This window comes from Dermatophagoides pteronyssinus, unplaced genomic scaffold, assembly GCF_027571235.1.
Source record: "Dermatophagoides pteronyssinus isolate colony J.1.1.1.1 unplaced genomic scaffold, Derpt_VIB-CSIC_2022.12 sq0001, whole genome shotgun sequence".
NCBI lineage: Eukaryota > Metazoa > Arthropoda > Arachnida > Sarcoptiformes > Pyroglyphidae > Dermatophagoides > Dermatophagoides pteronyssinus.
This window is the reverse complement of record NW_027461525.1, coordinates 1985731-1998309: the sequence shown is the minus strand read 5'-3', so window position 1 is coordinate 1998309 and position 12579 is coordinate 1985731. Positions and strand designations below refer to the sequence as shown.

Sequence of the window (12579 nt, the reverse complement as noted above, 5' to 3'; positions counted from 1 at the left end):
AAATGACTCAAATTAAAATAAAATTACACAAAAAATGACAACAAATTTAATCGATTGATTAAACTATCGATTTTTAAAAAAATCTTTCAGTTGATGAAAAATGCTATTAGATTCAGAATTCGAGTTGCGAATTTCTATAAAATAAAAATAAAAAAATTTAGTAAAATGAACATTTCAATCGATTGATGAAGATAGAATAGTTGTAGATAATAAAAAAAGGAAGAAAAATAAAATAAAATAATTTATGCCAGTGTATAATAAAGAAAGGAAAAAAATTGTAATCATTGGTCATATTTGGTCGATACCGGAAAGAATTCGATTTGGATTGTCGTGTTTTTTCATAACACTTGGTTCATTAGCTGTTGTTGTGTTCGATAGTGTTGTTTCGGCCACACTATTCAATTGCTGCACTTGATGTTGTTGTTGTTGATGCCAACGTTGTTTTTTATAAAATTTTGCAGGAGGATTTTGATCTATACGATTTGATCGTGGTGGGTTTTTCTTTTCGTCACATGAATCTGATGTATCGATACCACTATCAAAATCCACATTCGTATAGGTACCATTACAATTTGAATGAATTTGTTGCTGATGATGGCCGTTAACATTAGAATTCGCTTGGCGATAGGCCATTCGAGATTTTTCTATTTCATCGACAAGAATACCACAGAATTGTTGAGGAAAATTTTCCACTCCATCATAGCCAGGAAATGTGTTCATGTCGATGATAGCATAGCGGCCGGTTTCATTTTCAATGATAACATCGATGCCTAATAAATATAGACCAAGTTCTTCGAACATGACTTTGACGATACGATCGAGACGTTCTTTTTCCGGTTCGATAATACGATTACTACGTTCATCTTCATCTAATTCAATCAAAGATGATGATGAATATGGTTTGGAAATGTCATGGCTATCAAAATGCACCGTTTCGTAGTGTTCTGCTTGAATTCAAAAAAAAACAATATAAAAACATTAAAAAAAATCAAAAAATTACTTACGATCTGGTTTAAAATTTTTGATCGATGGCCGTTCTATGACAAAGTATTTATCTTTAATGATGAACAATTTATACAGTCGAGCATTATGATTGATGAATGTTTGTGCCACACAAGGCGGACTGATCGAATGTAGGCCATTTTCATCAAATATGATTGACATTTTGTGTGCAAATCGCGTTCCTTGAGCACGCATTGGCTTGCAAACTATCGAAAAAAAACCCACTAATTAATAATGATGATAAAAATTAGAAATGGATTAAATTACCGAAAGGAAATTTCACATGAGCCGCTTCTAATTTAGCCAGATTTTCATCCACATTTGTTGATGTCATTTCTACAAATGTGGGTGTGAACACTCCATCTGCAAAATAATCTGTTAACGAATGAAAAATATTTAAAAATCATGAATCGAACCTTCTTTAGCCAGATCACTTTCTTTTATGATCTTATATTGATGATAGCGGTCAAGAATTTTGCTAACATTTTTCAATTGATCAATGACAACAATCTCCTGATGTGCTTCAACATAATTTTCGAATTCTTTGATCTGACGTCTTGCTTGTTCATCGGTATCAATTTGATATAACAGATCAGATAGCTTATGAATAATGGCATCGAATGGTCCCTGTTGTTCTAAATTTTCATCCAAATTAATCTTGATGAATTCATAGCCATTTTTCGCAAAATTTTCGGCCAATTCTTCTACATTTATTTTTTGTCCTTTACGTTCACTCCAACAATAGCCCACTCGCTTGGAATCTGACATTTTAATCTTTAGTTAATGATTTAGATCAAACAAACCGGATTTGTACAGAATTTTTAGATAATGATTGAATGACGGAATGGATAGATTGTTACTTATGAATAAGTATTTTTATCAGCACGTTTTATGTTTATTGTTTTATTTTTATTTTGTTTGTTTGTTTGCTGTCAACGATATCGTCGATTGCAACCGATGATATACGGCAACATCATTATCAACAAATTGTTGGGCTTCTGGAAATCAAATTTGAATTCACTTTGTTCATAGCAAAAACAAAAGATTAATGAATCAATAATTATTCACATACCATATGTGGATGTTATTGTTTGCCAATGTGAAAAAAAAATGAAATTCACAACATCAAATTAGTTGTTTGTTATTTTGTCCAATATGATTGAAATCAAAATGTAAGTATTTAAAACGATTGATCAGCTCGATTTCAAAATGAAATAATATAATTTTCTATTATTGTTTGGATGAAAAAACCACTACAAACACCAACAAACGAAATCACAAAAACAAATTCACTGTATCTGGTGGTGGTTTTTTGTTGTTGCTGATTTTGATTGTCAGCAATTTACGATACGTTGTTTGTCATCGGAATGTGAATGTAGTTGTTTTGAATAATCATCATAAGGAATAAAATAGAATGAAAAAAACGAATGTTTTTATCGAAAAATAATGGAAAAACGATGTTGTTGATGAAATCGAATATATTATTTATCAGTATCAGTCATCGTAATCATCACCATGTAGCTGTGCGTATAAATTACACTATCATCATCGAGGAAAATTTGTAATCCAATCTTGTTGATGATTTTGATAAATATGAATATACAAAATTGAAAAAAATTGGCAACAAGGTGATATTATATATCGATCATTTTGCCTCTTATGGACCATATGAATGATTACAACAACAAAAAGAGCGAGAGAGATTTAGTCTTTAGCTATTCGAAGAGATTAAGATTTTGTCCGAATTTCCATTGAAGAACAGTTGTGAAATCGATAAAAAAGCGATGCAGATTATTATTAGATTGAATTTTTCTTGTCCGATTATCGTTATGAATAAATGAAGATGATTTTGAAATAAGCAGATGGAAAGCTTCTATGTTGTCGTTCAAATTTCAAGTCTATATGTTGATGATGAGATTAAAATAAGTTGGAATGAAATTAATAAAATAAAAATGCCGGAGGACAATCGTTGTTTTGAAAACAAGTCATTTATATTTAATTAGTAAGTCAGTGTACGAGAAACGATATTACATAAACAAACACTGTTTTTTGTGGTTGTTTATGTTGTCGATTACAATCATGATATCATCAATGGAAAATTCGAGCTGTTATGACAATCAGCTGTGAATGAAGCTAAATGATGACAAAGAGAAATTCCTTGACCTTTGTCAAGGGGGCATAATTTTGCAATTTTGAAGAAGAAAAAAAATAGAATTTGAAACTATTTAAATTAAAATGGTTTTAGGTTCCGTTAGTTAACATATTTTCACTCGTATATGGATGATGATGATATCGATCCGAAATTCGATACAAGTCAAGAAAAATTATTGTTGTCATGGTTATATCGATGTGATTATGGGCGGGCTAGGGACCAAACTGATATTCATGTTTTCCATTGGAAAAAAAATTATAGCTTTTCACTTTTTTTCTTTGTGTTTGTTGTTTGTTTTGTTAGATTGAATTAAGCGACACATCGCGTATTGAATGATAAGAAGAAGCTAGTTGTCGTGGGTAATGAGATACATTCTTTTGCCATCTATAAAAATGAATGGGGCTAGAATTCTTTATTTATTTTTTCTTTCATTCCTATGCTCTGTTTGCCACCCATCAACGTCGGCGTCGATTGTCTCAATATATTGGATGATTTGATTTTATGTATATAAATGCTTTCGAATAATAAAAAGATGTCCAAAAAAAAGAATATCAAGATTTGGTAGCTATTTTTTTGGCAATTTTCTTCGCATTCTCACTCTATAGCGCCCTCCGATAGGTTCTATACAATGTCAATAACCAATAATGTTTATTCAATTTACCCTGTTCGTTACCGTTTTAGAGAACTGTCGGATTCGTCGTATTTCTAATTCGTAAATCTTTAACATTCCAATAGAAATTATTACGTTGCCGATGAAGGGTCTTTTCAGCAATGAAAGAATACCGATGGCTGACTTGAAATTCGTGAAAAAAGGATATAATAGAATTTGTTATTCTCATTAATTAAACAAACTGGCGCCATATTTATCATGTCGATGATAAATATTATTGAATTGACAATCTATAGTTTTATATTCATTTCATCGACCATTTATTCGGTGTGGAATTTTTTCCAAACTTCTCTTCGTAAGTTCATGAGAATGTTGATTTTGTTTTTGCATTAACAATTGTTGATACAATTTAGTTAATCTATATGATGTCGATCAAAGTGATTTTCAAACTGACACATGGTTTTCTCGGACATTCGCCATCAATTATCCGTTAGATGTGACCGATTTAGAATGGCAATCAGCCAAACAATATTATATCGGCACCAAAATCCTATATCTTCTTTATCATTCGATCGGATTCCTAATTACTCGATTAATATATCCACAGGTAATTTACAATCTTACATTTTTATATCAATTCATTAATTTTCTTTTTGTTCCAAAGTATTTACCTTTGTTCATCATTCTATATTCATCATTCATTCTATCCTATTTATTATCGTTAAGATTTCTATTATTGATATTGATAAATATTGGTGCCATTTTCATTCTGGAATTTTTTGTACTTTATTTTGGCAGTAATATTAATCGCCGTTGGTTACGTATTCCACATTATATTATTTTTGCCTATTCATTAGCTATCGCTCATCGGTTAGAATTTGTCACTGCTGATCATGAACAAAATTTTCTCATACACGTCAGTTTTTCATGGCTCAATGCCAAACTATTGAGCTGTTCGATCGATCTTTATGATAGTGAATATTTTGATGACCAAAAAAAGTCTTGGCGTTTTACCCTAATTCGATTAGCCTATCTTTTGTATTTTCCACCCTTTTTCTTTGGACCAATCTATAATTTCGACGATTTTCATAAATCCGTATGTCATCAGTTTATTGACTTGTACATTCCATTTTATCATACTTTTTGTACTTGATAGATCGAAAACTTGATTACGAATTCAAACACACGACCGATATTAACAATCATTGAAATTGTTCAACTTATTCGATACATACTATGGGCCTTAATTTTAGAAATTATCCTTCATTTCATCTATTCATCATCGTTTCAGTATTACGTCTATATTGTCGATACATTTGATTCATGGAGCCTGTGTGGCCTTGGTTATTCTTTGATGATTTTATTTTTTCTAAAATATTTTATTATCTATGGCATTAGCCAACAATTAGCCATTATTGATGGCCTAGACAATGTTATTGCATCACCACCCGCATGTATTGGCCACATAAATCAAACATCTTATTTGTGGCAAAAATTTGATCGCGGCCTTTATTCATTTCTCCTGAAGTAAGTTATTTTGAAAATCTAACATTTGATCAAGTTTTTTTTTCTATTCGATCAGGTATTTTTACAAGCCTTTGAATGGATCACCAACAAGTAGCGTGTTGAGGCGAATGCTTTCAGCCATAGCCTGTTTTACCATTATTGCCTTTTGGCATGGACTTCATGACTCAATCATTGTTTGGGTTATGATGAACATCCTGCTTATATATTGTGATCGCATCATTGCCATCTTTTTCAAGTATAATGATGCCTACCATGTGAAAGCTTTAATTGAATCACCATTGCTTGCCCTGGCATACATTTCAAATATATTCTTCCTGTCCAACTATGAAATCGGTTGGCTATTTATTTCGAAAATACTTTTAGGATTCCCTTTCCCATTATTAGCAGTTTTGTTCATTTTTTTCTGCAGCTGTTATGTTTGTAATCGAATCAACTGTAAGATAACTAAATAGATCAATAAATTTATTCAAATAAGAAATACACTAAAGAAATTTACAAAATTTTTTAAGCAGTACGCAAAAGTTTTGATTGTTTTAAATCTTCCAATTCTTTCAATTGTTTGGCGACAGTCTCTTGTCTCTGTTTCATAAATTCCATATATTTTTGTTCATCAATCCTGTCGACCACTTTGACACCACAACCAAACGCTTCTTCGATAATTTCCTCGCAGATTTTCTTCAACGGTACACAATCGTAAAGCGGATCTTTACTCTTTATTTGAGCGATCTCGTAAATATGTTTCAAACTCAAGATACCAGAAGTTTCTTTGCTAGGATCCATTGCTAATCGTGCCTGTCCGGTGGCTTGTCGTATGAAATAACTAATTGGCGGTACCCGAATTTGAATATCATAACTTCTATCTGCCTATTTTGATAGCCAATAAAATGAATAGTCAGAAAAAAATTGCAACTGTAGCTTTCACACGACAACCTACCTTGACCGAAATGGTACAAGGAAGTGGTGTACCGGGTTTGATATCTTTTGTTCTTTCATTAAAATCTTTACAAAATTGAGCGATATTTATTCCTCGCTAAAAACATGGTAAAAGTCAAATCGAATGTGTAAAATTTATATTTTTTTCAAAACGTACCTGACCAAGTTGTGGTCCAAGTGGTGGTCCAGGTTGTGCGACACCTGCACCAATCCATATTCGTAACGGTGTACTATGTATTACTTTTTCTACACCTTTTTTTGCTGATTTTAATTTAGACATAATTCTTTTTTATTGAAATTCAAAAAGAAAATAAAAATCATGTGATGAATTTTTTCTACTGAACCATTCGAGTCGAAATCGAAATACGACTATTTTGATCCACAATCGGAAACACAACGTGCATTGTGTGCTCGCTGACAGTGTTGTCTTTTCCTTTTTCGCACACGTTCACAACAAAATTTCATTTGTTTTCTTGTTTTTTCAATTTAAAAACGGTAATTATTGTGTTTTAAGTTTCTATTTTTCAGCAAAACACTATTCTAATTTTGGCCACAGGTTTTGTAGTCATAATTTATATATTTTGATATCTAATTATTAAATTTTCTTCGTTTCAATCAGGTTACAATGGCAGTGACGGACAAAAAATCAAAAAAGGCCATGGAAAGTATCAATTCCAGGCTGGCCTTAGTCATGAAATCTGGTAAATATCATTTTGGCTACAAACAAACATTGAAGGCACTTCGATTGGGCAAAGCAAAATTGGTTATAATATCGAACAATACGCCTCCACTTCGAAAAAGTGAAATCGAATACTATGCTATGTTGGCTAAAACTGGTGTCCATCATTATTCGGGCAACAACATTGAATTGGGTACCGCATGCGGTAAATACTTTCGTGTCTGTTCATTGACTATCACCGACCCGGGCGATTCTGATATCATCAAAAGCATGCCCTCGGAAGCTCAATAGACCTACTTTTTATCATAAATTTAAACGAATAAAATTTTTTTTTATTTGAGCTAAAAAAATCATAAACAACATTATTGCTTGATTTCAATCTGACATAATTCTTTCCATTGACATTTGGCTTTCTGTTCCATTTCAATCATTTCTTGTACTTGATCCAACAACATTTTCGGTCTCCTGGTCATAGATCGCCCAGATTTTTTCGTTTTCGATTTTGATGGAGATTTTTTCGTTTCATCATCAGTTGCATGGCTGTTGTTTACCAATCTTAATTGAAAATATTATGAGTATTTGCCAACATTTGCATTAATATAAGTTACTTACTGAACTGCTGTTTTAGCTAGCGAACTCAACGATGGATAATATAATTTGCCTTTTGCATCCGTGCATTGAATCAACATGGCACAATCGGTTGAATCAGTATCCGCGACTTCTTCAACATCGGATAAATCTAAATTGTCCGATCGTCGTCTATCGTTTCGTTTGATTGTTTCCAAAATTCTGGGATAAATATCGTTTGATAAATGTTCGATATGTTGATTTTTGTTCATCAGATCTTTGATAAGTGCTTCTATTTGAACGGATTGATCATCAATGATTGCGTTCGGTTTAGGATTTGTACGTTTTGGCCATAAACGTTTTTTAAATAAATCAATCCTTTTGAATGGTAAAGAAGCTCTATTTCCAGAGCCTAATACATTGAATGGTAAATCTGGTCGATTAAACGAACCAAGAATACCACCCAAAATTAGAACTGAATTCAATAGTGTCATGAGAACAATGTTACGGGCATTATATTCGATGACCTAAAAAAATAAAATATAAAAAACAGACAAAACAAGTCCAAAAACGAAATCATTGTTTTAATTTTTTTTAAACAAAAATGCTCAAATCCAACATTTTCAAATGTTTAGGATTTTGGTGTGGCTAATCATCAACGAAACGTAACCATTCTCATCATTCAAGGATTATGATCATCATTGGAATTTCTAATTGGTGATCTATCCTACTTTATATAATCATCAACAATAACAATGCTAATGTTGAATATTTTCAAGTTGAAGTGAAGCTGCTGTTAGAATTAACAATTGATTTAAATTGTTAATTTTTTCTGCCATTCACATGCCAAACATATAATGTGGCTACATTAATATACGATTATTATTTGCTATTGTCTATCTAATGGTGCGAATGCGTGGGTCATTTTTATATACAATCTCATTAATGATGAAAATTACATCTGATGAGAAATTTTATAACTTTGATCTAAGAAAATAAGCATACTGTAATTGGTTATCATTACCTGTGATGTAGTTGTAGCTCGACCAGATTGTTTAAGAAGATGATGACCATGATTTTTTATTAAATATTTAGCGGAATTACTAATTATTTTTCCCATTTCTAAATTATTTTCGTCGAATATCGATGATGATAATGATGATGATGATGTTATTGTAAATTGGATGACCAAAATCAAACAGATCAACCGATTATCCATGATAATAGGTTTTGTTCACTAAGATTGTTCACTAAGATAATTTTTGTTGTTGTTGTTGAACTTTAAACAAATTTATCTTGCCAAAAAAAAAAATCCGAAATGTCTAAAAATTCAATCGTTTTTATATCATTTTTCTAACGAAACCAAGTGAAAATGGTGCGCGCCAAAAGAAAAATTTTCAAAAAAAAATTCCACCCTTAAAGTCAATACAATCGATGAACTCAATGTTCACTAAGCTATTTTTTTCCATACGATTTCCGTTTTAAATCATCAGACGGATATCCATTTCGTTTGGTATTTTTCAATGAGAATCCGTGTTGGTTAGTGTCGTCAACATATTTTCATCATACACACTTTTGACACTTTCTAAATTTAGTTTTAATTGAATAATTAGTGAACGAGAGAAACAAACAAAAAAATTCACTTGTATTTCACAATTTGTTTTTTAGAAACACAAAAATAATTCATTTATTTTTCAAGGAATTTTCTCTTTTTTTTCTTTGATCAAACGTATCAGATTTTTTTTATTATTACTTGAATAAAAATTAAATTCCAACTCGGTTCTGCATTCATTTTTTTATTTTATTTAATCTATTTATTTTTACATTTTGAAATATAATTATAATGCAACGGCAATAATATTCAGAATGTTATTGCCCATTGAATGATTTATCGTCCACTTTTAGCATTTAATTTACTTATCTTTTAAATTATTATTTTTTTAATATTTATTCTGGTCTCTTTTTTTGGAATCTAATTTTGATCTGTATGATCATTCGTCATCCGGGAATAGAGTGAAAAAAAAATCCTGGGAACAGAAAATTCATTTTTTATTTTATTTTCATTTTATTTTCCTTGTTTTCTTTTCTTAAGCATCACTGAATTCCATTTTACCTGCCTGCTTGCCTGGTAATCGTTTTTTTTCTTCTTCTTCTTCTGAATTATTTTACTTGTATCCTCCAGCATTCATACATCTCAATTCATCTAAAAAAACTCACATAACATCATCATCATCATCATCATCAATATTCGTATATGGTATATACACGGATAAACATTCATCATCATAACAGATGTAAACTCTCTCATCTAGGAAAAAAAGATGGAAACTTTTTGTGAAAATGGAATTTTGAAAATGGATTTACCTTTTACACACACGCACATTCATATTATATTTAAATAGAATTCATTTTATTATTATTTTAGTTTAGTTTTGGGATTTTTTTTTCATTTTCTTATTAAATTATTATTTTGTTTTGTTTTGTTTTAAAATTCTGTCCAAAAAATAAAATAAAATGAAACGACGATGAAAAAAAATGAAACAAAAATTTTTGTTGTTTTTGGCCTGATTTTCATTATTATTACTTAATTTTTCGTAATCGTTGACCTTGATCAAACACTTTGTTCAATAATCATGTGTTTATGATAATAATGATTATTCATGTTGCCGTTGTTGATGATGATGATTATTTTGATTATTATTTGGATGACGATCATTATATTGATTATGATTTGTATTCAATGAATGGATTGTAATTGGACATCTATATGATTGTAGGCATGAATTTCGTCGTACAGCTGTGAATAAATCATCCAAACCAATACTTCTTTCCAAATTTTTGGGCAACCTATTTCAATATAGGAAAAAAATATATAAATGAAACCAGATAAACATTAATGATTTATATTATAGATTTGTTCATACCATTTGATCAATAAATATAAAGTTTTTTGCCATGGTGTTGTTCGTGCATGTCGACCATCGGCCATCAATGAACATAACATTTCTTTAATACATTTTGGTTCGTCCAATGCAGCCAATGCATATTTAGCTATCGTTTTCATATACAAATTGTTACCATTGTCATTGAAATTACCATCAGAATATAAATATGATGGCTTTGACTGTTGTTGCTGTTGCTGCTGTTGGACACCATCATTTCGATCGAATGGAACCCGATGATTATTTTTCGCCATATCATGACCAAAATTATCATTTTGTTCATTCAATAATTTTATGATATCGACAATACCTCGTCGTATGAACACACCTAATTTATCCATTGTTACATGGTCTAATAAACTAATCGATCTTCTACTATTTGTCGATTGTTGTTGACCAACAATTGTTGCCCAATCATCTAAGATACTTCTACGTCGACGTCTTTTACCTACTGCAGCTGTATTAACAATCGGCATTGCACCAGTAAATAAAGTTGGCATCATCGATGCCATCATAATGCCAAATGGTATGGCACCGATCAAGATACCAGCAGCCAATCCTGATCCAAGCCATGTACCAGATTTTTCTGGTAAACTTATATGATGATGGTTTGTACCATGATGACCTCCTAATGATGATGTATCATACATTCCATGTGAATGTGTTGATAATCCCGATGATGGTATATAATAATGTGGCATAGGATGAGAATGAGATGTTTGCATATGTCTTAAAGTAGCTGCCATCGGTATCGATGTTGATGGTGATTTTCCCGTTGTATAATATCTTCGCAATAACCTTGGACTACTAGATGAACTATTAGGTTTATGCAATCGATAAACGCTTTTAATTGAGGTTGGTGATGATGAACCACTGTCGCTACGATCATTATCTGATGGGAATTGTCTATGACGATATATTACATTTGAAGGTGGTGACAGTTGATCATCACCATCTTGATCATTATGCACATTTACATCGCTTTCATCATCATCGTCATCATAAGTTACATTTTCATTATCTTGATCTATAGTTGAATGTTCCGATTTGCTCGGACCGGTTGAACCTTGATTCAAATGACCGCTTGAAATGAATATCTCTGGAACATTATTACCCGTATGTTTATTCAAAGCTGCAGTCATTTGTGATAGATCATGATTATAGAATTTATGTATCAATAATGTCTTTCCAGGCGATGAAGAGGACGATGATGATGATAATGATGGATCATTTGATTCAAATCGAATTTTACTCGATTTGTCCACAGATGTCATCACTGGTGATGATGAATATGAAGATTTTGTTTCTGGTGTATTAAGATGATGTGAAGCAGTTTGTTGCGTTTCGATTGTCGATCCTGGAGTTGAGGTTATCATTGATGATGATGAATGATTTGATGTTCGTCCATAGTTTTTCGGACTATAATAATAAACATTAGGATTGGTTGATTGAGCCGAAAATTGTAAACGATTTGAATGTTTTGAATTGTAATTATGATCATAATCATTATCATCATCAGGCGATGCTATAGCTACACGAGACTGACTTTCAGATGGTGATATAAAACTGGATGGTCGATGATTTTTTGCATTGATTTGATCGAAAAAATTAATATTTTCTCGATTCGTTGATTGATCGCCATCATTATCATAACGATCGATTGGCCAAGAACTATGATTTATCTGATGTATATTTGATGACAAATAATGATGATGATGATTTGATATTGGTGTTGAATCTTCACCGATAAATGCATGACATTGATTCAAAAAACATCCACCACCCAACAGAATCATTGGCCATAATAGAATGAAAATTTGTCTTGACCAAATTCTTATAAACGATATTAACATGATGATTGAATATAAAGAAATTTTTATATTCAGAATTTTTTTTGTTTTATAAAAAAAACTGATCTAATGTAAAGTCGTCGCAATGAAAAACGTAATGTTTGAAAAAAAATCATTTAAGATTTCGATTACAAAACTTTATATATGCATAAAGATGCAACGATGCATTGAACCAATGGCAAAAAAACTACAAAAAATAATGAATAAGATCTATGTATAAATACAAAGTTGAATATTCTGAACAGTGATTCAAAACAAAAACCCCCAAAAAAATATAATGACAATGATGCAAATGATAAATAGACCAAATCCTCATC

The 12579-nt window shown here is 31.2% G+C and overlaps 6 protein-coding genes across 9 annotated transcripts; 2 read left to right on the top strand and 4 right to left on the bottom strand.

Annotated features, from left to right (window-relative positions):
- Window positions 1–23: 23 nt before the first annotated feature.
- Window positions 24–3014, bottom strand: LOC113793158 (inositol-tetrakisphosphate 1-kinase-like). Its single transcript, XM_027343142.2, has 5 exons — window positions 2075–3014; window positions 1419–2000; window positions 1270–1365; window positions 1005–1208; window positions 24–944 (listed from the first exon to the last, which is right to left on the bottom strand). Exons 2-5 carry the CDS (start codon window positions 1768–1770, stop codon window positions 289–291), a joined length of 1308 nt encoding a protein of 435 aa, XP_027198943.2. The 5' UTR covers window positions 1771–2000; window positions 2075–3014; the 3' UTR covers window positions 24–288.
- Window positions 3015–3672: 658 nt separating this feature from the next.
- On the top strand, window positions 3673–6541 carry rasp (protein-cysteine N-palmitoyltransferase Rasp). 2 transcript variants are annotated; one of them, XM_027343583.2, is made up of 6 exons: window positions 3673–3818; window positions 3890–4119; window positions 4178–4371; window positions 4429–4860; window positions 4921–5291; window positions 5347–6541. In XM_027343583.2, the coding sequence occupies exons 2-6, from the start codon at window positions 4023–4025 to the stop codon at window positions 5741–5743; spliced, it is 1491 nt and encodes a 496-aa protein (XP_027199384.1). In that variant the 5' UTR covers window positions 3673–3818; window positions 3890–4022; the 3' UTR covers window positions 5744–6541. The 2 variants fall into 2 exon arrangements, with proteins under 2 accessions (XP_027199384.1, XP_075681254.1); XM_075825139.1 differs by having other exon boundaries at window positions 3674–3772; window positions 3836–4119.
- mRpL11 (mitochondrial ribosomal protein L11) lies at window positions 4746–6524 on the bottom strand. Of its 3 annotated transcripts, none has more exons than XM_075825178.1 (4): window positions 6382–6524; window positions 6226–6321; window positions 5788–6155; window positions 4746–5735 (listed from the first exon to the last, which is right to left on the bottom strand). In XM_075825178.1, the coding sequence occupies exons 1-3, from the start codon at window positions 6502–6504 to the stop codon at window positions 5796–5798; spliced, it is 579 nt and encodes a 192-aa protein (XP_075681293.1). In that variant the 5' UTR covers window positions 6505–6524; the 3' UTR covers window positions 4746–5735; window positions 5788–5795. The 3 variants fall into 3 exon arrangements, with proteins under 3 accessions (XP_075681293.1, XP_075681299.1, XP_027198946.1); XM_075825184.1 differs by having other exon boundaries at window positions 4746–5724; XM_027343145.2 differs by lacking the exon at window positions 4746–5735 and having other exon boundaries at window positions 5737–6155.
- Window positions 6542–6849: 308 nt separating the features above from the next.
- Window positions 6850–7243, top strand: RpL30 (ribosomal protein L30). The gene has a single exon (XM_027343151.2). The coding sequence runs from the start codon at window positions 6850–6852 to the stop codon at window positions 7192–7194; it is 345 nt and encodes a 114-aa protein (XP_027198952.1). The 3' UTR covers window positions 7195–7243.
- Window positions 7214–8780, bottom strand: LOC113793161 (uncharacterized). The gene is made up of 3 exons (XM_027343144.2): window positions 8495–8780; window positions 7516–7997; window positions 7214–7458 (listed from the first exon to the last, which is right to left on the bottom strand). The coding sequence occupies exons 1-3, from the start codon at window positions 8687–8689 to the stop codon at window positions 7266–7268; spliced, it is 870 nt and encodes a 289-aa protein (XP_027198945.2). The 5' UTR covers window positions 8690–8780; the 3' UTR covers window positions 7214–7265.
- A 1107-nt stretch (window positions 8781–9887) lies between these two features.
- LOC113793128 (uncharacterized) lies at window positions 9888–12350 on the bottom strand. Its single transcript, XM_027343107.2, has 2 exons — window positions 10395–12350; window positions 9888–10317 (listed from the first exon to the last, which is right to left on the bottom strand). Exons 1-2 carry the CDS (start codon window positions 12263–12265, stop codon window positions 10125–10127), a joined length of 2064 nt encoding a protein of 687 aa, XP_027198908.2. The 5' UTR covers window positions 12266–12350; the 3' UTR covers window positions 9888–10124.
- Window positions 12351–12579: the final 229 nt, after the last annotated feature.